Consider the following 22,751-nt stretch of genomic DNA (forward strand, 5'->3'; position numbering starts at 1 on the left):
ACTTCTTAGCAGAAAAGTTCTTGCCACAATGAACTTTGCATTTTGTCCTTTTGAGGTTGATAAAAAGAAAGTAGCAATGCAAGGTAGGGAATTGATGGAACTGTAAGAATATTGAGCCAAATAGCTTGTAGTCATTGTCTTTCATATCACATAGGTGCTTGATGCAGCTCTGTGGCTCTCTGGATCCTGTCAAACCATCAAAGCTATGCCAACATGGAAAATAGACATGAAATGATGATTAAGATGATTGCTAACAACTCAGGGATGAAATTAGAGTATAACATGTAGTTTGTCAACCAGACAAAACAGAACAATTGTTATATTACAATACTATACGAAGTGGAATATTGTATCGTGTGCAGGACGATGTTGGATATAAATCAGTGTCTTTGGTTGTCAACTTGCTGACATATTTTAAATATTTTAATTCCAATTACTTCACAGTTTGTAGGATACTACACTGATATTGGTAGTTTAGTATTACATACTTCTCGTAATAGGACAAGTTGAATTTCATCTTGTTTACTAATGAAACAGTTCAAATTTTTTAGATTAAAATTTTGTTTTAATTTTTTTCCCTATTTTTTGTTGTTTCATCAATACATCTGAAGTATCAATTATGGGTTTATTACTTACTTTTTGATTACAGGGAGAAAAAGTAGATAAAGTTACTGCATTCATTGTAGAGAGGAAATTTGGTGGTATTACAAATGGTAAACCTGAAGACAAACTTGGTATTCGAGGCTCTAATAGTAAGTATTCTTAATGTTTGTGTGTTTATCAACATGACCAGGACCATAATGGTGTAACCCCAAATTCTAAGAATTCAATGGAGAAGAGAATTTCTTGTTTCTTTTGGAGAAGTGTTTGAGTTTGTAGAATGGAACAGTTGAATGAGATCAATATCATTAATATGGAATTTGTATGTTAGGGAGCATTTGGAAATGTATTGTCATTAATCCTTTAACTGTGAAATTAAATTTCATGGCTATTCTAGTAATGATGTTAAATATCTACCAAAAAATAGAATTGGTATTTTCTGCAACATTGGTTCAATAACCTTTAGATATCTTAACAAGAAATAATTTCAAACATGACATTCTTCAACAAAATATAGATTGGTATATAAAACTGCTTTTCACAGTTCAGAGTAATGAAATTTTGAGTGGAAATATCAGATTTCCACAGTAAATGGGTCAAGCCAAATCACTACATGTAGTGTTTGTTGTGAATCTAGGGACAGAAAAATCAGTATGGGGAATAAGAATTGAAATAGCAGGTTTATTGATTAGATTTGGTTAGGTTTAGGTCGGCCAGAATGATTTAAAGATGAGAATCTGTTAATAGGGAAAGAAAGAAAGTCTTGTATAAGCTCACTTTCTCTTTTCTAACAATATGCCTATTACATGGTAAAGAAGTGTTTTTAAAATATTGAAGACTATTGCCTAATTACAGTTTTTGTTTGTATTAATTTCAATATTGAATTTGTTTATAAGTAACCAAAAAGTACTTCTGTTTTCATTCCAATCATTATTACAGTTTTTGTGAAATCTGTCCATCTTTATCTTAGCTTCCAGTTTGCTTTGCAACTTACTCTCTCTCTTTCCCTCTGTATGAGTGTATGTATGTACACAGATACGTGTATTTCTTGATATTATCGTTAAAGACATTAGAACAAAAATATGAATCTCTGTTCTGTCCACATTTCTCTGTCTGTAAAATGACATCTGTATAGACATACATATATGAATATGACAGCAGTATTATCTGTCTGTCTGAGTTATTTATTTATTTTGTGTGTGTATGTATGTATGCATGCACACACACACACACATGCATACATCAGACAGACAGATAATACTGTTGTCATATTTGTATATATATGCTTGCTTGCTTGCTTGTTTGTCAACAGGATCACGAAGGATCATTTCAATATCAGTTAACATGATACAACTATTGAAAATAAGAAATTTCTTGTTAGCTTTATAATTTAACTAATATTTTTAATGATCATGTTTAGAAATTTACATATTTATCTGTACACACATTCATACATACTGGGAGAGAGAGAGAGATGATACTGTTGTCATATTCTAAAGAATGTATCAGTGTGTGTGTGTGTCATAGAGAGAGATAGATTCATATTTTTTCTTTCAATGTTGTTATAAGCCACTTCCTTTAAAAGGTCTATCACTGCTTTTAACTTGAGCTCTCATCCAATACACAAAATAACTTAGACGACTCATATGTACTGTCCACCTCAGTTTCCTTCAATCAGTTGTTTAAGAAAATAGTTGAATAAATATTTTCTTACAATGTGTTTTATATTTCTCAACTGCTTCAGTAACTAAATTGACTCTTTAGAGACGCGACACATCAGATTATGGCAATGAAAGGTGATGTTAAAAATTAATATATATTTTGGTCTATTAAATGTTTCTTTTATTTCAATATTATTTTACCTTCTTTTACTGAACTCTTTCTAACATATATACCTATGTTTCACTTAAGTAAAATATTACTTATTCGAGGCATAAAACAACAGGTATTGATGTAACTGGAGAAATACTGAAAAATTCACGTCCATTTTTAAGGTTTATTCTTGGATATTTTTGACAAGACATGAAGCCAAGTTTTTTACAAGAAGTGGTTGATTTCTATTAATTAATATTTTATTGATCTACAAGGAACTGAAATTTGGAGTTGATTTTGATGGCATTTGAACTTTAACCAATGTAGAACTAAACTAGTTACAATAGAACATCCAGCATTATCTGAATTATTTGTTCCACACTCATATTTTAAATACTTGCAGGTTTCCTTAAACATGGGAAACTTTTTGTCTAATAATACTTGCAGAAATTTTGCTTATTCATGGTAATGTTTTCGTTGTTTTGGCTAATGAATATAATTTTATGCTATTGATATTATTACGCCTCCTTTTCTCTGTCTTGGTTCCTTGGTTTATAGCACTTATATTCCATTGTCACAAATGCTGATGCCATTATTATTATGATGGTTTGTGGTAAATGATAAGGAACTTCAACTTTGAATACCACCTCTTCCAGGTGGTTTAGGCATTCTATGACAGTTCAAACAGCACAGTCCTGGAGTTTTTCTCAGGACAACAGTTGGAGTTCATCAAGGCTGTTTCATCTGCCCTGTACTTTTTAGTCTTTCTGGAAAACATCATGCAAAGATGCTACATTACTTCCAAACGTACATTTCCATTAAAGGAAGTTCTTTTGAAACGTGTATTTTTCTGATGTTGTTGACTTAATGAGAGGCAGCAAAGCAGAACTCCAGGAATTCACCACCACTCTTGAATGGTCGGTAGGAGTATACAGAATTGAGTATAGTGCAAGAAAGAGCAAGGCTCTAACCAGTAACCACAACCTGAGTACAGTAACCAACATCGTGCTGAAAGGGCAAACACTGAAAGAAGTAGATTCAGTTTGAGCCAAGTTGGCAGCTCAATGAAGAAGAAAGAAATAAGACTTGTCTTATGAAAAAGTAGTTGCATCAGTTTTTTCCCCCACAAAGCTCAAACTGTACAAGTCTCTAGTGACTTTGATTTTTTTGAATTGCGAAGTCAGAGTTGGTAACTTATAAGTGATTTGAAAAATATCTAGCATTTGTGCACAAGTGCTTCAGAAGGTTATTAGGCATCGTGTATACAGAGCATAAAACAAATGGTTTCATCAGACAAGTGACTAAATATGTTGATATGTAGAGACCACTCTTTGCTTCAGTGAAACACCCAAAGTTCACTTGGTACACGCATGTATTGTGGTATGAGTCCCTTTCCAAACCCATTCTTCAGGGAACAGGAAGGTAAAGAAAATGTAAAGTAAATCCTGGTCTGATAACATCAATGATTGGGTAGGTTTCATTTCTGTGACTCTGCTGCATGTGACAGGAGAGAAGGGATCAATGGCAGTTGCTGACCGTTGGAGTATCTAGAACAGTGTTTCTCAACTTTTTTACCCTTTACTCTTTTACTTGTTTCAGTCTTTTGACTGTGGCCATGCTGGAGCACCGCCTTTAGTTGAGCAAATCGACCCCAGGACTTATTCTTTGGAATCCTAGTACTTATTCTTTCAGTCTCTTTTGCCGAACCGCTAAGTTACAGGGACATAAACACACCAGCATCGGTTGTCAAGCGATGTTGGGGGGACAAACACAGACATACAAACATACATATATATATACATATATACGACAGGCTTCTTTCAGTTTCTGTCTACCAAATCCACTCACAAGGCATTGGTCGGCCCGAGGCTATAGTAGAAGACACTTGCCCAAGGTGCCATGCAGTGGGACTGAACCCGGGACCATGTGGTTGGTAAGCAAGCTACTTACCACACAGCCACTCCTACGCCTATGCGTAACCCTTAAAATAAATTACATGTCTCAAGGAATCCCTGCACAAAAAAAACTATATACCATATCTTTCTCATATTTTTCATTGTATTTCACATGGTGAATATATATATACATGGTTATATTTTTTTGATAACATGATAATAGGATGATGTCTATATTACAATAACCAATACTATGTTGTGCATGTATAGTGATATTACGATCATGAAATTAGCATTAGCTTGTCTCACTTTTTCTCGCGGAACCCCTAGGAACCTTTTGTGGAACCCTAGGGTTCCAGAGAACCCCAGTTGAGAAATGCTGATCTAGAATAACATCTCAACAAGTGGCTGTCAGTCATGGGAAGGTGGTGATGTTTCATTGGGTGGTCTTTCATAAACTATTTTCATGTCATACTTTTCCAGTTTGTTCTCAACATTGTTTTTACGTTTAGAAACACTTACATGTCTAATACTAACCTTAAATGAACCTTATCAGTTAATTGATTGTTAATCTAATTTCACTCTTAAAAATCCATTATATTTTATTAATGAACACCTACATAAAACTCTCATCATATTTTATTAATTTCCTTGTTGGTTTACTCTTCTTTGCAAACTTTGTTTTCAATTTTTTACCCCCCTCTTTCCTGGCAGCCTGCAGCTACAAGATTATCTTGTATAAAATGCTTATTACTCTAGCTCAGTGGTTCCCAAACTTGGAATCCTTAGACATTTTTTGTATTTGGTTTGCAAGATTCTTGATGTGAACTCTTTGTTGAAACATGCTTTGTTATATCTTGGGAGGGTCGTTATGCCAATAATAAACACATGCACTGCTTCTATTTCACTACTTATTTGTCAGATGGTTAACCATTTAACTAATTAATTAAATGATTGCTTGATTAATTGTTCTGTCAATCAATAAGAAAGGTTTATCAAAGTCCTTTCATTGCCATTCTTGACCTCATCAGCGATATGCTCTCTCTACTTGAGGTTAATTACCAGTTGACAAATAAAAGAAATGAAAAATAAAGAAGTGTAATATAACCAGTGCACATGTTTACTATTGACGTAATGACCCTCCCATGATACAAGAAAATCCTTATACAATTTTCCAAAAATTACATGACCCGTATATATGGTTTATGAATAACCCCTTACAACCCTAATTTTAATAAAGCATTGAATGAAACAAAAATTTATTTAGATAAAAATTTATCAATATGAAGTCAGAATACCATTTTTCTTTTTTTATAAAATCAAAAAAAAAAAAGAAAGAAAATTTGATTAAGAAGCACCATATCTTGTGGAATCCCAGAATTTTTTTCCATAATTCTGACTTGGGAAACACTGGTCTAGTGGAAAGGGTGGGGTTTTAAGGGGGAAAACATTTCAGAGTAACTTCCCACAACACCACAGATATATATATATATATATATTTTTTTTTTTTAAAGTATATAATTATAAAATATAATTAAGGGCTCTGAAATGACAGTGCCTATATGCCAAAAGTAGATGTCAAATACCTACAAGCCACTCTAAATTAGTTCTCTATTTATAACCCTAGGTTGGATGCAAGCTAATGAGCCAGAAGATTTACAAAATTTTGGATAATCCTATATTGTAAGATTTCATACTCTGCAATCGAAATTGCTTTGCAATCATCAGTGAAATACACAGATAAACCTATAAACAAGAAATACATATACATACTGATAAATCAATTTATAGATACCAATATATACATGCATTTCCCGCACATACATTCCATCTACTAGCCAATAGAGAACAGATTTTGAGTGGATTGTAGGTATTTGACATCTACTTTTAGCGTATAGGTACTGGCATTCCAGAGCCCTTAATTATAATTATATTTTATTATTACATACTTAAAAATTAATTTTATCGATACAGTCATTTTTTTGATGATGATGATGATGATGATAGCCACTGATATAATCAGTTTAATGATTATATCCTTAATTTATAACTAATATATATATATATATGTATATATATATATCTGTCTGTCTGTCAATTTCCATTGTTATTTGATCAATGATAGCAAATACAGTAATTATATTTATTACATACTTCTATTCTTTTTACTGGTTTCATTCATTGGACTGCGGCTATGCCGAGTCACTGCCTTGTATACTAGAATGAAATTATATAAAGAGCGATCAAAATAAACAATGACCAGGAGTGTAACCATAACATAGATCAAGTCTAGGAGCATTCACCGTTGGTAACCACGCCCCTAATTTATCTGGAAAATGTACATGTTTATGAATATATATATGTAACATTTTTTTTTATGAGTTTCTTCAGTTTATTGCAACTTTTGCTTCTCCTCTTGAAACAGATTTGCTTTGGCCAGGTACAAAGCTACTTTTTTGTAGAAGTGGGTAGAGTTGATGGAACAGTAGTGTGCATGGACGTGAATTTTTGTGTGTGTGTATGTATATATATATATATATAGCAATAAGAAAATGGAGGGGAATAGGTGGTATTCATCAACTTGCAGACATTGTATTGTGTCAATTTACCTGTTAATTTGTTTGCAAGTCGATGAATATCACCTATTCCCCTCCATTTTCTTATTGCTATATAAATAAATGGTAAAATATCTTTATACCTGCACCCATTTATTGCACTTGGTAATACAAATATTCTTTTATTTGTTTCAATAATTTCACTGTGGCCATGCTGGAGCACCGCCTTTAGTCGAGCAAATCGACCCCAGGACTTATTCTTTGTAAGCCTGGTACTTATTCTATCAGTCTCTTTTGCCAAACCACTAAGTTATGGGGATGTAAACACACCAGCATCAGTTGACAAGCAATGATGGGTGGACAAACACAGACACCCAAACATATACACACACACACACATATATATGTATATATGACAGGCTTTTTTCGGTTTCCGTCTACCAAATCCACTCACAAGACTTTGGTTGGCCCGAGGCTATAGTAGAAGACACTTGCCCAGGGTGCCATGCAATGGGACTGAACCCAGAACCATGTGGTTGGTAAGCATGCTACTTACCATATAGCCACTTCTGCACCTCTGTATATTTTGAATGATAGATTTGATGTTTATTGCATAGGAATGGTTGGTATTTTGTGACTCATTTGAACATTGATGGCTGGATAGATAGTAGCTGAGCAATGTGAAGATTGGTGAGATGCTGATTAGCTCCTGGGAGTATTTGTAAATCGTTTCTTATTCCTGGTTCTAAGTAGGTGAAATGATGACCTCCCTACTCTCGGTGCCATGATAGAATGTACTTGTATCCTCTGTAAAGTGACTGGCATTAGGAGGGGTTTCCAGCTGCAGAAGCCATGCTGAAATTCAAATGTACAATTGCTTTATGGTCCTCTGCTTTGTCTAGGAGGGCAATTAACTTCAGATAAGAACTAACTTGAACTGTGATTACTCATTCAACCCATTACCAGTATAGAAAGTAGACATGATGATGATATGTAGGTAAAGTTATTCTAATGTATGGTTGTTCTTCTTGAGAGTTAGAACCATACTATCTTGTTGAATGATAAGGGGTATTTGAGCATCTCATTCGCTCAAAACTTGTACTAACTACCCCCGATCCTTCCTCTTCAGAATTGCATCCCTCTGGAGCCCCTACCCACTTCAGAAGTTCAAGCTGAACATCATCCACATAGAAATCATCAGTATGGTAATGCACTACAAATGTTATGGGTGATACCTTGTTTTGGCCTTTATAATTTAAAAGAAAACTTAAAATTTAGCATGGGTGGTTATCATTGCCCTATATTTGATTACAAAATATGATACATTAAATGAGATGTGAACACGGTAAAATGAAAAGATTATAATTCTGTTGTGCTTTGGCAAATAACTCATTTTTTTCCCCCACTAACCTTTTAATCTAACATTGATATATAAACCTACATAGCTAATGCAATCAGATTGAATGTGACTATATATTTGGCATAAAGATTATTTGCCAATATAATGTAGCAGTCCTGGCTAGGAGGAATGTTACTGCTATTTACAATGTTTCCTGGGCTAAATAGCAGTAACATTCATCCTAGACAAGACTGCCACGTTATTTTGGCAAATAATCTTTACACTAGAGTATTGTTACTGAAAGTCTCTCATTTGGAGATTTACAAATAATAATTTTCTATTTTATGTATTTGGCCTTTTCAAGGAATAATTTTGTTTTGTTCCATACAAACTTGGAAAAATGGGTGTAAAACAATGTTGATAATGATGACAGGGAGGTCTCATTTATCAATCCCTTTTAAATTTAGATTTTTTTTTGTAATAATTTTTCACTTGTACTAATATGGAGTTGATTTATGCCATCTGTTAAATAGCAAACCTTACTCTGTTTAATAATGAAGTATAAATTATTTGTGTGTATTTAAAACAAAAAATCCAGGCCAGAGTCTTGGAAACTTCTTTGAGTAAGGTTTTAAATGTCTGAACATTATTGAAAATATTACATATATTATAATAGTATTTGCAGTTTTAAATATTAAAAAAAAAATCTTTCAGCTTAATTTAATTTAGAATATATTTATCAGATGTTGGTTGATATAAAATGTTACTCTAATTCAAATTTAAACAACCATTTTAATTTTTCCAGCTTGTGAAGTCCATTTTGAAAACACTCCAGTTCCTGTAGAAAATGTTATTGGTCAAGTAGGTGAAGGATTTAAGGTGTGTATTTTTGGTATAAGTTTTTGCAACTTATATCTTTTAAATAATCCTTTATTCTTTTACTTGTTCCAGTCATTTGACTGCAGCCATGCTGGAGCACCGCCTTTAGTCGAGCAAATCGACTCCAGGACTTATTCTTTGTAGGCCTAGTACTTATTCTATCGGTCTCTTTTGCCGAACCGCTAAGTTACGGGGACGTAAACACACCAACATCGGTTGTCAAGTGATAGTGGGGAGACAAACACACGCACATATATATACATATACATATATACGACGGGCTTCTCTCAGTTTCTATCTACCAAATCCACTCACAAGGCTTTGGTCAGCCCGAGGCTATAGTAGACGACACTTACCCAAGGTGCCACGCAGTGGGATTGAACCCAGAACCATGTGGTTGGTAAGAAAGCTACTTACCACACAGCCACTCCTGCGCCTTTCCAAATAATGATTTTTTTTTTTATCTTACCTGGCTCACAGCCAATTCCCTCTGTTCCTATCCCTCTCTCAGCTGAGAGCTCTTTGTTTTGCAAGCTACTTGGCAACCCTGCTGGTGCCACCACATAGAAAGCACCCAGTACACTCCAGCAACTGGTTGGCATTAGGAAGGGTATCCATCTGTAGAAACCATGCCAAACCAGACGACTGGAGCCTAGTGTAGCTTTCTGGTTTTTCAACTCTTATTGAACTGTCCAACCCATGCCAGCATGGAAAATGAACATTAAATGATGATGATGAGATAAGGTACAAAGCTAATCTTTGATGGAAGAACTGGTTGACAGTATATTAGTTGTACTTTTCCATTTTTGATTCATGTAAGATTTAAACTCTGAGTAGTAAAGTAATGAAACAGTCACAAGGTCAACATTCCATAGCCTTGGTCATCTTTACCATTCAGTACTTTTAAAATATAAATACAGTTTTTGTTATTCTTGAGCAATATGCATGATGCACTGATCTGACCACAAATCCCATCTTCTGTGTATATTCAGTTATTCAATAATGAACACTGAAATCTGTTTGAAATTTTGGATCTTTTTTAAAACGGGGGCCACATTTTTCATTAATGTTTTATGTAGTGTTTTTGGTACTGAAAGACTTTCAAACTTCGTATACTTATCTATTTTGTGTTATAGAACAGAAAAATATTTTTGTATTCGAATTTATTTCATGTAAAAAATTGTCTTATTTCGATAATTTCAACCAATCACTGACAAGTATTCAATTGTTTATATTTACTCCTTTGGCTGATTAAGCGGTGTAAAGCGTATTTAATCTCCATACCTTTGTTTTATTTGCTTTTTTCATTTTAAATTTGCTTTAACCCTAACCCTAACCCTAACCCTATCACCGATAGAATTGTTTCAGAATCGTTTGTTTATGTAGTCGGCACTTAATGTATATCGGCTGAATGGACGTCAGTGATTGGTTGAAATTACAGAAATACGACAACTTTAACATGGAATAAGTTAGGGATTTCTTTTTTTTTAAAGAAGACTAAGAGAAAAAGATGTTTTATATGACACATTCTACCAGTGTTCCAAGTTTCAAAGTGTTTCATTAATGAAAAATGTGGCCCCCGTTTTAAAAAAGATCCAAAATTTTTTATTGAAAATATATATTTTTTTTATTGTAAACATAAAAAAAAAAGTTGTTGTTGTTACTATGAATGTCAAAACACCGAGATAGTTTGAAGCTTATTGTTTCTGGATTAGGTATCATAGTAGTCACTGTGGTGGTGTTAGCTGATCATTGTGTGTTGTGGTTGCTGTTCATCCATAGTTTTGTGTTGTGACAGCACTCTGGTCTGCTGCTGGTTGTGCTACTATCTGCTGCTGTCTTCTCTATCTGGTCTGGTGTCTGCTAACCACCATCTGTTGATAGTGGCTAAAATGCATTGGTCTTGCTCAGAAAAACGTGCCAAAGATGAAATTGTTGTTAGACATGTGGGAGAATGTACGAAAAAACAACAACAGACGAGGACAGGTGGTGTAAATAACAAAAGGTTGTATTAGTATGACGCTCGGGAATACAGAAAGTCTTTGACGTTTCGAGCTACGCTCTTCAACAGAAAGAATACGGAGACAAGGAGAAAAACACGGAGAAAAAAAATTGAATAGTGTTCAGTCAACGGTCAATCATAATAATGATTGTTGTTAGACATGGTTCCACACAAATTCTTGAATGGTCAGATTTTTTGATAAAGCTGGTTGTATTCTCACAAAATGTGATTGTTTTCTTGAGTTGTTTTTTTTTCTGCATCAGATATAGTGATCTGGGTTTGATTGCTAAATATTCATGCTTCACCTATTTATAATTGTATCTGTTGTGAGAAAAGTAGACATTTGTAAGTTCCATGTTAGCTGAAGAATTTCTAGTTCTGCAGAAATGTTGCAGCAGCAGCAAATAAAACATAAAAGTAGTAGTTTAATATGTCTAACAGTGCAAACCTCTTCTATGATAATATGAGCTTGGAATTGAGCTTCTAACACAACAATAGAATAAGAGGGCATATATTTTGATGAATAAGCACTTCTTGTATATAATTTGAACTATTAACACTAGAAATACCAAAAAACTTTTGCTTAACCTGGAATATATATGGATGCTAAATGATGATGCTAATGATATACATACATACATATATATATATATATATATATATGTGAAAAATTTAAGATATCTGTTTTTATATATTCATTTTGTATTAATGACTTACTGTAGACTATGTATTTAAAAATGCATATGTTTCCATTAATTTTCAGGGCAGAGAAGTAAAACTAACTCTTGGTATTTGAGTATTAGCTTAATTTAATACCACTATTTTCCTCTCTATTACTAAGAACTATTTTGGTTTTTAGATTGCAGTCAATATTCTTAACAGTGGTCGGTTCAGTATGGGGAGTTCCAACTCTGGTGCCCTCAAGAAGCTGCTGGGTAAATCTTTAAATATTTTTTTCTTCTCTGTTATTTCTCATAATAATAATAATCATCATCATCGTTTAACGTCCGCTTTCCATGCTAGCATGGGTTGGACGATTTGACTGAGGACTGGTGCAACCGGATGGCTACACCAGGCTCCAATCTAATTTGGCAGAGTTTCTACAGCTGGATGCCCTTCCTAACGCCAACCACTCAGAGAGTGTAGTGGGTGCTTTTAAGTGTCACCCGCACGAAAACGGCCACGCTCGAAATGGTGTCTTTTATGTGCCACCCGCACAAGAGCCAGTCCAGGGGTACTGGCAACGATCTCGCTCGAAAACCCTACAAGGCCAGTCAGGTGGTACTGGCAACGGTTACGCTCAGGATGGTACATCTTATGTGCCACCCGCACAAGAGCCAGTCCAGGGGGCCTGGCAATGATCTCACTTGGCTTGCCGGGTCTTCTCACGCACAGCACATTTCCAAAGGTCTCGGTCAGTAGTCATCGCCTCGGTGAGGCCCAATGTTCAAAGGTCTTGCCTCACCACCTCAGCCCAGGTCTTCCTGGGCCTACCTCTTCCACGGGTTCCCTCAACTGTTAGGGAGTGACACTTTTTCACGCAGCTATCCTCATTCATTCTCACCACATGTCCAAACCAGCGCAAACGTCTCTCTTGCACACCACTACTGATGCTTCTTATGTTCAACTTTTCTCTCAAGATACTTACACTCTGACGGGTATGCACATTTACATTACACATCCAGCGGAGCATACTGGCTTCATTCCTTGCGAGCTTACGCATGTCCTCAGCAAATAATAATGAAATTATTGTATACAGTGCACTACAACTTGTCAAAAGTGCGTATAAAGCATATACAGTAATGTACAAATGTCTGGAAAGTGAACAGTGTATGAGTCAGATACATGCTTGCGTGTGTATGGAGGGGAGAAAATCAGGTGTAGTGTTGGCGAATCTCAGGAAGCATGGAAGTTTTGAAGGATGCAGTGCTCCGACAACTAACAACTGATGTTGGCAGTTTGTTCCATACTTCGGCAACTCTTAGTGTGAAAAAGTGTTTCCGAAAGTCATGGGAGCTGTGCTGTTTTCTGACTTTGTAAAGATGTCCATGGGTGTTAAACAGGTGGAATTTGAAAAGATGATCAGAGTTATTGTTAGTAAGATGTTTAATAATTTTATGGGTGCCTGCCAGAGGGGGACAACTACCAGCATCAACTTGCTATAAAAGCAGGTAGTAATTTTACCTTGTACTTATTCTTAGTGCCAGTTTTAAAGAGTGTAGTTCGATTTTAACAGTTATTTTTTCAAAGCTATAATGGAAGTGACAAAGGAGCATATTCAGTATATTTTGCTTTATGAGTTTGATAATGGTAACAACACAATGGAAAGTGTGAGGGATATTAACGCAGTATATAGGAATTGGATAATAATCATAAGCCAGTGTCAACGGTGGTTCCAGAAATTCTGAGCCAGAAACTTCAGCATAGAAGATGAGTCTTGTCCTGGAAAATATGTAGAGCTCGACGAGGATGTCCTGCAAACCCTGGTGGAATGAAATCCCATTGTAACTGTTGAGGAACTAGCAGAGAAGCTTGGATTTGGTCATTCCACCATTCAGTGACACCTGTGTGCCATCGGAAAAGTCAACAAATTGAGTGAAGGATATCCTCACAAACTTTCCGAGTTTAATTGCATGTAGAGAGTGAATGTGTGCTCTCCTTTGCTGTCATGTCTCACGAATGAACCGTTTTTGTAGCGAATAGTGACAAGAAATGGGTTCTCTATAAAAATGTCAAGTGCCAAAGACAGTGGGTAGGGAAAGGAGAAAGACCGGCACCCCAGGCTAAAGAAGGCCCTCACCCACGTAAGGTGTTATCTGTTTGGTTGGATATGAAAGGTTTAGTCCATTTAGAAATTTTAAACCCAAACCAAAGGAGCACAAAGGAGATCCACTGCAAGCAGCTTGAACGGCTTAAGTTAGCACCAGAAGGAAAACGATCATCTTTGGTTTCAAGATGAAAGGTGTTCTTCCATCAGGACAATGCACAACCAAACACAGCGAGGATGACATTTCAAAGGCTGGAGCAGTTTGAATGGGAAACAATGCCTCACCCACCATATTCACCAGACATTGCCCCATCTGATTATCATTTATTCTGCAGTCCAGGAATTGAAACCACAATCTTACGATCATGAATCCAACAACCTAACCACTAAGCTACACTCCTCCTCCAAATTGTAGCCTTGTGAAGCTGTGGAGCTATACTCTTATTCACTTGGTTGTTTTTCGCTTTCAATTACAATTTTGATTACTTCTAAAATATTTTCAGTAAGATAAATATGTTATCTCAGAGCTGCTGTTAACCCTTTCATTACTGTATTTATTTTGAGATGCTCTGTGTTTCTTTCAGTAACTTTAAATATAACAAAGAATTTAGTAAAATAAGTTAGTCATCATTCAACTAGTGTTGGGAACATAAATTGTGACTAAGTTTTGGTGGAAGATTTTAATTCAAAACTTATGGAAACAAGACATTTGTACTCAGAGCCAGTTTCAGCCGGGTTGGTAACGAAAGGGTTAAGAATATCTAGTTCATTAGAATGCATATTTTATTAAAGTAAATTAATTGTATATTATTTATTGCAGCAAGCACCACTGAACATGCAATCACCCGATCTCAGTTTGGGAAAAAACTCTATGAGTTTGGAATCATCAAGGTATTTCCTTTCTTACATTTGTTGTTCTTGTATTTGTTGCAGTTCTAATTTTCCTTTGTTTTACTTTATTTATATTTCGTTTTTGGAATTTGTTTGCAAGATTCTTTATGTGAGTTTGTGTGCTGAAGCATATTCTGTTGTGTTTGGGGAGAGTCATTCTCTTTTGGTGCCTTATAATTTAACACACTCACCAGTAAAATTTCCACTTATTCCTTATTTTTATTTTCCTAAAATTTTCGTTGTGTCTTACAACCTTTTCAATAGTGGTTATGTTGTTGGATTCATGATCGTAAGAGCCAAGACTATTGAAAAGGTTGCAAGATGCAGTGAAAATTTTAGGAAAATAAAAATAAGGAATAAGTGGAAATTTTACCGGTGAGTAAGAGTATGAAGACCGGGAAAGCCCCCGGCCCATCAGGAATCACTGCAGAGATGCTCAAAATATCTGGCAGTGTTGGCTATAGCCTAGTCACCCGTATTACGAACCAGGTGATACACGAAGGAGTCATACCCTATGACTGGTGTAGCAGCATCATAGTCAACTGCTACAAAGGTAAAGGGGACGCTTTAGATACAAATAATTACAGAGGCATCAAGCTGTTAGATCAGGTTATGAAAGTTACAGAGAGGGTCATAGCCCAACTAATTAGGGAGCGAATCAATTTAGATGAGATGCAGTTTGGGTTCGTGCCAGGTAAAAGCACTACTGATGCCTTATTTCTAGTGAGACAGTTGCAAGAGAAATACCTAGCCAAGGATAAACCTCTGTACCTGGCTTTCGTTGACATGGAGAAAGCCTTTGACAGGGTCCCCCGATCCCTTATCTGGTGGTCAATGAGGAAACTTGGGATAGAAGAATGGCTAGTGAGAGCTGTGCGAGCCATGTACAGAGATGCGGCCAGTAAGGTGAGGGTTGGAAATGAGTACAGCAATGAATTCCGGGTAGAGGTAGGGGTCCACCAAGGTTCCGTCCTCAGCCCCCTATTATTTACCATAGTCCTCCAGGCAATCACAGAGGAGTTCAAGACAGGTTGCCCCTGGGAGCTCCTCTATGCTGATGACCTTGCCCTAATTGCGGAGTCACTATCAGAACTAGAGGAGAAGTTTCAGGTGTGGAAGCAAGGTCTAGAATTGAAGGGCCTTAGAGTCAACCTAGCTAAAACCAAAATCCTAATAAGTAGGAAGGTAGATAAAACACAAACCCCTTCAGGTAGATGGCCCTGCTCAGTATGTAGAAAAGGAGTAGGTAGTAACTCTATAAGATGTACCCGGTGCAAGCTATGGACACATAAGAGGTGCAGCAACATCAAAGGCAGGTTAACTAGCAAGTTAGTTTTTGTTTGTGGCAGATGTTCAGGTGCAATAAAGACTGCAAACAAACAGGAAACAACTTCTATCTCATTCCAGGGTGAAAAACTAGAGGTAGTCGATAGCTTCCGCTATCTGGGCGACCAAGTTAGTAGTGGGGGTGGGTGCGCTGAAAGTGTAGCTGCTAGAATAAGAATAGCCTGGGCAAAGTTTAGAGAGCTCTTACCCCTGCTGGCGACAAAGGGACTCTCACTCAGAGTAAAAGGCAGACTGTATGACGCATGCGTACGAACAACCATGCTACATGGCAGTGAAACATGGGCTGTAACTGCTGAGGACATACGTAAGCTCGCAAGGAATGAAGCCAGTATGCTCCGTTGGATGTGTAATGTCAATGTGAATACCCGTCAGAGTGTAAGTATCTTGAGAGAAAAGCTGAACATTAGAAGCATCAGTTGTGGCGTGCAAGAGAGACGATTGCGCTGGTATGGACATGTGGTGAGAATGGAGGAGGATAGCTGCGTGAAAAAGTGCCACACCCTAACAGTTGAGGGAACCCGTGGAAGAGGTAGGCCCAGGAAGACCTGGGCTGAGGTGGTGAGGCAAGACCTTCGTACATTGGGCCTCACCGAGGCGATGACTACGGACCGAGACCTTTGGAAATGGGCTGTGCGTGAGAAGACCCGGCAAGCCAAGTAAGATCGTTGCCAGTGCCCCTGGACTGGTTCTTGTGCGGGTGGCACATGAGATGCACCATTTTGAGCGTGGCCGTTGCCAGTACCGCCTGACTGGCTCCTGTAGGATTTTCGAGCGAGATCGTTGCCAGTGCCCCTGGACTGGCTTGTGCGGGTGGCACATAAAAGACACCATTTCGAGCGTGGCCGTTTTCGTGCGGGTGACACGTAAAAGCACCCACTACACTCTCTGAGTGGTTGGCGTTAGGAAGGGCATCCAGCTGTAGAAACTCTGCCAAATCAGACTGGAGCCTGGTGTTGCCATCCGGTTTCACCAGTCCTCAGTCAAATCGTCCAACCCATGCTAGCATGGAAAGCGGACGTTAAACGATGATGATGATGATGATGAGTGTGTTAAATTATAAGGCACCAAAAGAGAATGACTCTCCCCAAGCACAACAGAATATTACTTTATTTAATTTTTGTGGTTCTGGTTTAAAAAAATGTTATGGAAGTTTGCACATTTAACTAGGCTAACTCAAATTTTGAGCATGTCGAATTAATTTACTAAACTGCCCTATGCCCTAATAGTACTCATATGTCTGTATTGTCAGGGATGACTGGCTCCTGTGCCGGTGTCACATAAAAATCACCCACTACTCTCTTGGAGTGGTTGGCGTTAGGAAGGGCATCCAGCTGTAGAAACATTGCCAGATCAGATTGGAGCCTGGCACAGCCTACTGGCTTGCCAGTTCCCAGTCAAACCGTCCAACCCATGCCAGCATGGAAAACAGACATTAAACGATGATGAAGATGATGATTTCTTCTTCAATCATACTCTTAAACTGTGATATTGATGTGATGGCAGTCATAATTTCAATATTTAACGTAATGACTGAACGAAAAAGCAAACTTTACAGAAGAGAAAAGGACTTTTATTGTTTGTTTTGGTTTTACATTAAATTAACTTAGCAATTGTGTTCCTAATGCTATCTTTAGTCTAAAAGCATTGGTGTCTTCAGAAAAAACACTAATGTGAAAAAGCTGTTAATGTTTGTATTTTCTATTTTCAGGAGAAGTTGGCCAATATTGCTGTGAATATCTATGTGATGGAAAGTATGGCCTACATGACATCTGGGATTATAGATAGCTATCCTGATGTGGACGTTTCTTTAGAGGCAGCTATTGTCAAGGTAAGGATAAACATGTGTAGCGTATAAATAAATAGATTTCTTTGTGTTTCATTGGGGAAATATGTAAGCATGGACCACTGCTGAAATTATGTCAGCTTTCAGTTACAAATATTTTAGAAAAAATTATTTATTAATATAAGGTGAAAATGTAATTTATTCAAAAACTTGTCTTATATAGGTGCAGCCATGGCTGTGTGGTGGTTAGGGAGCTCACTTTGCGACCATATGGTATTGGATTCAGTCCCACTGTACAGCAAGTGTCTTCTACTATAGCTCTGGGCTGACCGATGTGTTGTGAGTGAATCTAGTACATGGAGACTATGTGGAAGCCTGTTGTGTGTTTGTCCCACCACCACTTGATAACTGTTGTTGGTTTGTTTATGTCGCTTTAACTTAGCAGTTTGAGAAAAGAAACTGATAGAATAAATACCAGGCTTAAAAATAAGTACTTGGGTCGATTTGTTTGACTAAACACTTCATTGTGGTGCTCCAGCATGGCTGCAGTCCAATGACTGAAACAAGTTGAAGACAAAAAGTAAAAGGGAATATTTCCTAGACTGTGTCATATATTCTCTCGATCTTAATCCTTGGTTGCCATGGTAAAATCAAGTGGAAGAACTGTGACAGGAGTTCCAAAGTATTAAGTTTTTGGTATTCTATTCATTTGCAAAATGGTCTTCTCATTTGAAATGACTTCATTTACACTATTGTTCCCTGAGGAAGACATGAACATCACAACCTCCCTTGTTACTTTGGTTAAAAAACTCAGCTTTTTTGTAAGTGAACAGAATTGTCGTGAAATATATTTCATGGAAAATGAATAATTTTCTCTACCTAAAAAATCCTGGCATTGTTATTGTGGTCAATAAGTTTCCAGTGAACTGTGTTTATTAATCCAGGGTTCATTTCAACCACTAGCGTAGCTAGGCAGTGGCGGTAGGGGCAGGACTTTTATCCTATTGTAATAGTACGGTATGCAATAATACCCAATATTATATGAAAAAAAGAACTACTGGAAATGCATGACTTTCGGGTCTGCTGTAAGGCAATATGTGTTTTTTGTGGGATCTGGGAGTGGCAAATGGAAAGGTCGCCCCGGGCGGTACACACTCCAGCTACGCTAGTGATTCCAACTCTTAGTTTTTTCATATTCATGTTCAAGGAATAATTATTTGTTGCAAAGTAAAGCCTGTGTTATTGAGATACTTTAGGGAATGTTCAGAGAGAGAGATAATGAGTGAGAGTTATCAAAATATTAAGCTTTTTGTTTAAATTTATTATGTTATAAAATTATCATTCTCTCTCTCTCTCTACTGTAATTCAGTTGAAGTTGGCACCCAATACTCTATGTAAAGTGGCTGTCATTAGGAAGGGTATCCAGCCACAGAAACTAGCCATTGGAGCATAAAGAAGTCCTCTGACCCTTTAGATTCTGTTAAACCATCCTACCCATGCCATTTAACCCTAAGACGAATGTTAGATGATGATGATTATCATTGATCCATTTCAGAAAATCATTAAAACTTTGGCTGTGACCACTCTAGCTCTACCTCTTTTCCTATTTCCTCCCCCCCCAGCACTGCATTCCCAAGCAGCCCCTAAACCCTTTATTTCTTTCTTTCTCATTACCTTTCCTTCATGTTTTCCCATTCTTTCCTTTCCTATTTTCTGATGAAGGATTATTGTCTGAAATGTCAAGACTCCCTCCCTTTTAAGCATGAAACTAATACAACATTTGTAAAAAACATTTCCCTCACATTTTGTCTTTTTTTTTGCAAATTACCTAATATATGCATCATCATCATCTTCGTTTAACGTCCGCTTTCCATGCTAGCATGGGTGGGACGATTTGACTGAGGACTGGTGAACCGGATGTCTGTACCAGGCTCCAATCTGATTTGGCAGAGTTTCTACAGCTGGATGCCCTTCCTAACGCCAACCACTCCGAGAGTGTAGTGGGTGCTTTTTACGTGCCACCGGCATGAGGGCCAGTCTGGCGGTACTGGCAACAGCCACGCTCAAATGGCAGTGATCCCACTCGGATGGTGCTGCTAGCGCTCCACTGGCACGGGTGCCAGTCATCAAATTTGGTTCAGTTTCGATCTCACTTGCCCCAACAGGTCTTCGCAAGCTGAGTTTAGTGTCCAATGAAGGAAGGCTTGCATGGGTGCCAGTCGTTGAATTTGGTTCAATTTCAATTTTGATGTATATATAACTATTGTTGTTTTCAGATATTCAGTTCAGAAAAGGCATGGGATTCCACAAGTGAATGCTTACAGATTCTGGGAGGATTGGGTTACATGAAAGAATATCCATATCAAAGGTCTCTACGTGATTGCCGTATATGTATGATATTTGAAGTAAGTCCTCAGTTATAAGGGTTTTCTATTATTCTAACTGAAACTGTAACTTTCTTAAACTGAACCATAATTTGCATGGTATCTATTGTCATTCTTTACTCTGAGAATATTCAGAAGAGTCTCAAAACTGCAACAGATTGAAAGAATTCTGTGAAGTTGATCATGACAAACACTAGTTTTTGCCATGCATTCTCTTGTTGACTTACAGCAGTGTTTCTCAACTGTTTTAAAAAATTTTTTTTTTAATTTATGGACCACATTTTTTCCTATTTTACTCTACTGGACTCCCATAGACATTTGAAGTTTTAAAAATCCCATTATATTTTTATAATCAAATATTATTAGGAATTGTATAAAAGAAAATTATTATAATATTTTGTACAATGTAGAAGTATAACCAGTTTGTTACTCATATTTAACAATTAAATCTTACATGGGTTGAAGTGTATAGCTTAGTGGTTAGGGTGTTGGACTCATGGTTGTAAGATTGTGGTTTCCATTCTTGCTTAGTGAGGAGAAATCCTCATTAATGTATTGATTAATTCTGATAAAAAGAGGTATTGGAGATAACTTTTGAATTTAAATTGATTAAAAAATAGAATATGGTGTGGTATGCTTGATGTTCATGGTGAACACATTTCAACTTTATAGGACCTCATTAACAATTCCTTTTATGACTTGGATATCTTGTAGAATTTTTAGTGTAAGACAAATTAAAGAGAAAATGTTTTTATGTTTAGAAAGTGTTTAAAAGACCGAAACCTTGGCATTGGCCTAAAATATTTTTTCTGCTCTGAAGAAGAGCATGCATCTGAAACAGTAGATTTTCTTTCACTTCTCAAGGCAAGTTAGCTCACTTGAATTTTTTTTGCCTATGAACTTATGTAACTTGTTGGCTCCTATGAAACTGTCCAAGCCATGCCAGTGCATGGAAGATGGATATTAAACAATGTTGATGTTCTGGACTTGTTGGAGATATCTTTTTTTCCCAAGAAATCTGATTGTATGCCTTAACACTAAATATGCTGTCATAGTATCATCTATATATATAAAAATGAGAATGTGTGTCTGTCTGTCTGTCTGAATCCCTAAAACTCGAGAACTACGCAACCAATTTCATTCAAATTTTACACATGCCTTACTTAGGGTTCCAGTTGTGTTTTAGTCAAAAAAAATTTTAACTTCTTCCAGAGTTCGAGCCCACAGCAACATAATATCTCCTCCACTATTTAAGTATTACGTGTCAAAAGTGAAACAAAAACACTCATGTCAAATACTTTCACTTTAAAAATGAAGCTATTCTACTAACTGAAACAATCACATTTCGATACTGTAATGACAGATACTTTCAGAGAGAGAGAGAAAGAGAGAGAGAGAGAGAGAGAGAGATGTATATGTATACATACACGTTATTCCACTAACTGAAACAATCACATTTCGATACTTTCAGAGAGAGAGAAAGAGAGAGTATGTACACATATATACATAGATATATATATATATATAGATATAGATCTATATGCATACATGTATATGTATACACTTGTGTAGATGTACATGTAATATGTACACATATATACATATATATACATGCATACAGATATCTATACATATATACACCCATCACACACAAACACATGCACACAAACACACACATTAGTCATTTGTTTTCTTATCCAAAACTACATCAAAAGTACTGAACGGATCTTTATGAAATTTGGAAATTATATTCTATGTATAACGGCCATAACTCCCATGAAAATTCATCTATTTTTGATGTTGATGAAATTTTAACCCGAACATAACAGATGAGCATTATTTGTAATTCAACAGTAAAACAGTGTAAGACTACCCTTTCAGATATACTTTCATTGTGATTTCTGCAATGTGGTGCATAAATTGTCAAGTAAATGAGACGCATCTTTGCCTCCACTGATTCACTTGCAAAGTGTTGAGTAAAATTATTTCGTTGCAGACCTCCTTTGGGTCTTTTTATTATCACTACGACACACATAGTCCCCAGTTGGTAACATTGATTTCAAGGCCCTCCTAGATGAGAGACTGGCATTCCACTTAATGTCTATGTTCCATGCTGGCATGGATTGGAGAGTTATTAATGTAGAAATATGGTATCGTAGCTACTAACAGTTGAGGGTTGCGTAATCTAGACGGCGTTTTTAGATTTCATTATTCTCTTTAACCCGGGCAAAGCCGGGTATTTCTGCTAGTAACCAATAGATTTTGAATTTGTTATACAAATATTTGATTTAATTAGCTGTATTTTTGTTGGAGTAGTTTGATAATTCTACTTTATTTTAATCTTTTTTATTTTCTAGGGAACCAATGAAATCTTGAGGCTATTTGTTGGACTCACTGGTTTAAAACATGCTGGTGTATCTTTGAAAGAACTAATCAAGTGACTAGAATTTATTTTAATTTACCATGAGTTTGTGAAATCTGTAACCATCTCTTCTTA

The 22,751-nt window shown here is 36.5% G+C and overlaps 1 protein-coding gene across 2 annotated transcripts in view; it reads left to right on the forward strand.

Moving 5' to 3' along the window:
• The window catches only part of LOC106883527 (complex I assembly factor ACAD9, mitochondrial), a 58,297-nt gene that overhangs the window by 27,998 nt on the left and 7,548 nt on the right, over nucleotides 1–22,751 (forward strand). For both annotated transcript variants that reach the window (XM_089350304.1, XM_014934561.3), the window contains exons 7-13: nucleotides 650–752; nucleotides 9,007–9,080; nucleotides 11,942–12,017; nucleotides 14,670–14,740; nucleotides 17,796–17,915; nucleotides 20,147–20,275; nucleotides 22,612–22,691. In XM_089350304.1, coding sequence (XP_089206430.1) covers nucleotides 650–752; nucleotides 9,007–9,080; nucleotides 11,942–12,017; nucleotides 14,670–14,740; nucleotides 17,796–17,915; nucleotides 20,147–20,275; nucleotides 22,612–22,691 — 653 coding nt within the window. The remainder of the gene's footprint in view (nucleotides 1–649; nucleotides 753–9,006; nucleotides 9,081–11,941; nucleotides 12,018–14,669; nucleotides 14,741–17,795; nucleotides 17,916–20,146; nucleotides 20,276–22,611; nucleotides 22,692–22,751) is intronic.

This window comes from Octopus bimaculoides, chromosome 4 (genome assembly GCF_046866305.1).
Source record: "Octopus bimaculoides isolate indiv1 chromosome 4, ASM4686630v1, whole genome shotgun sequence".
In the NCBI taxonomy this organism is placed as follows: domain Eukaryota; kingdom Metazoa; phylum Mollusca; class Cephalopoda; order Octopoda; family Octopodidae; genus Octopus; species Octopus bimaculoides.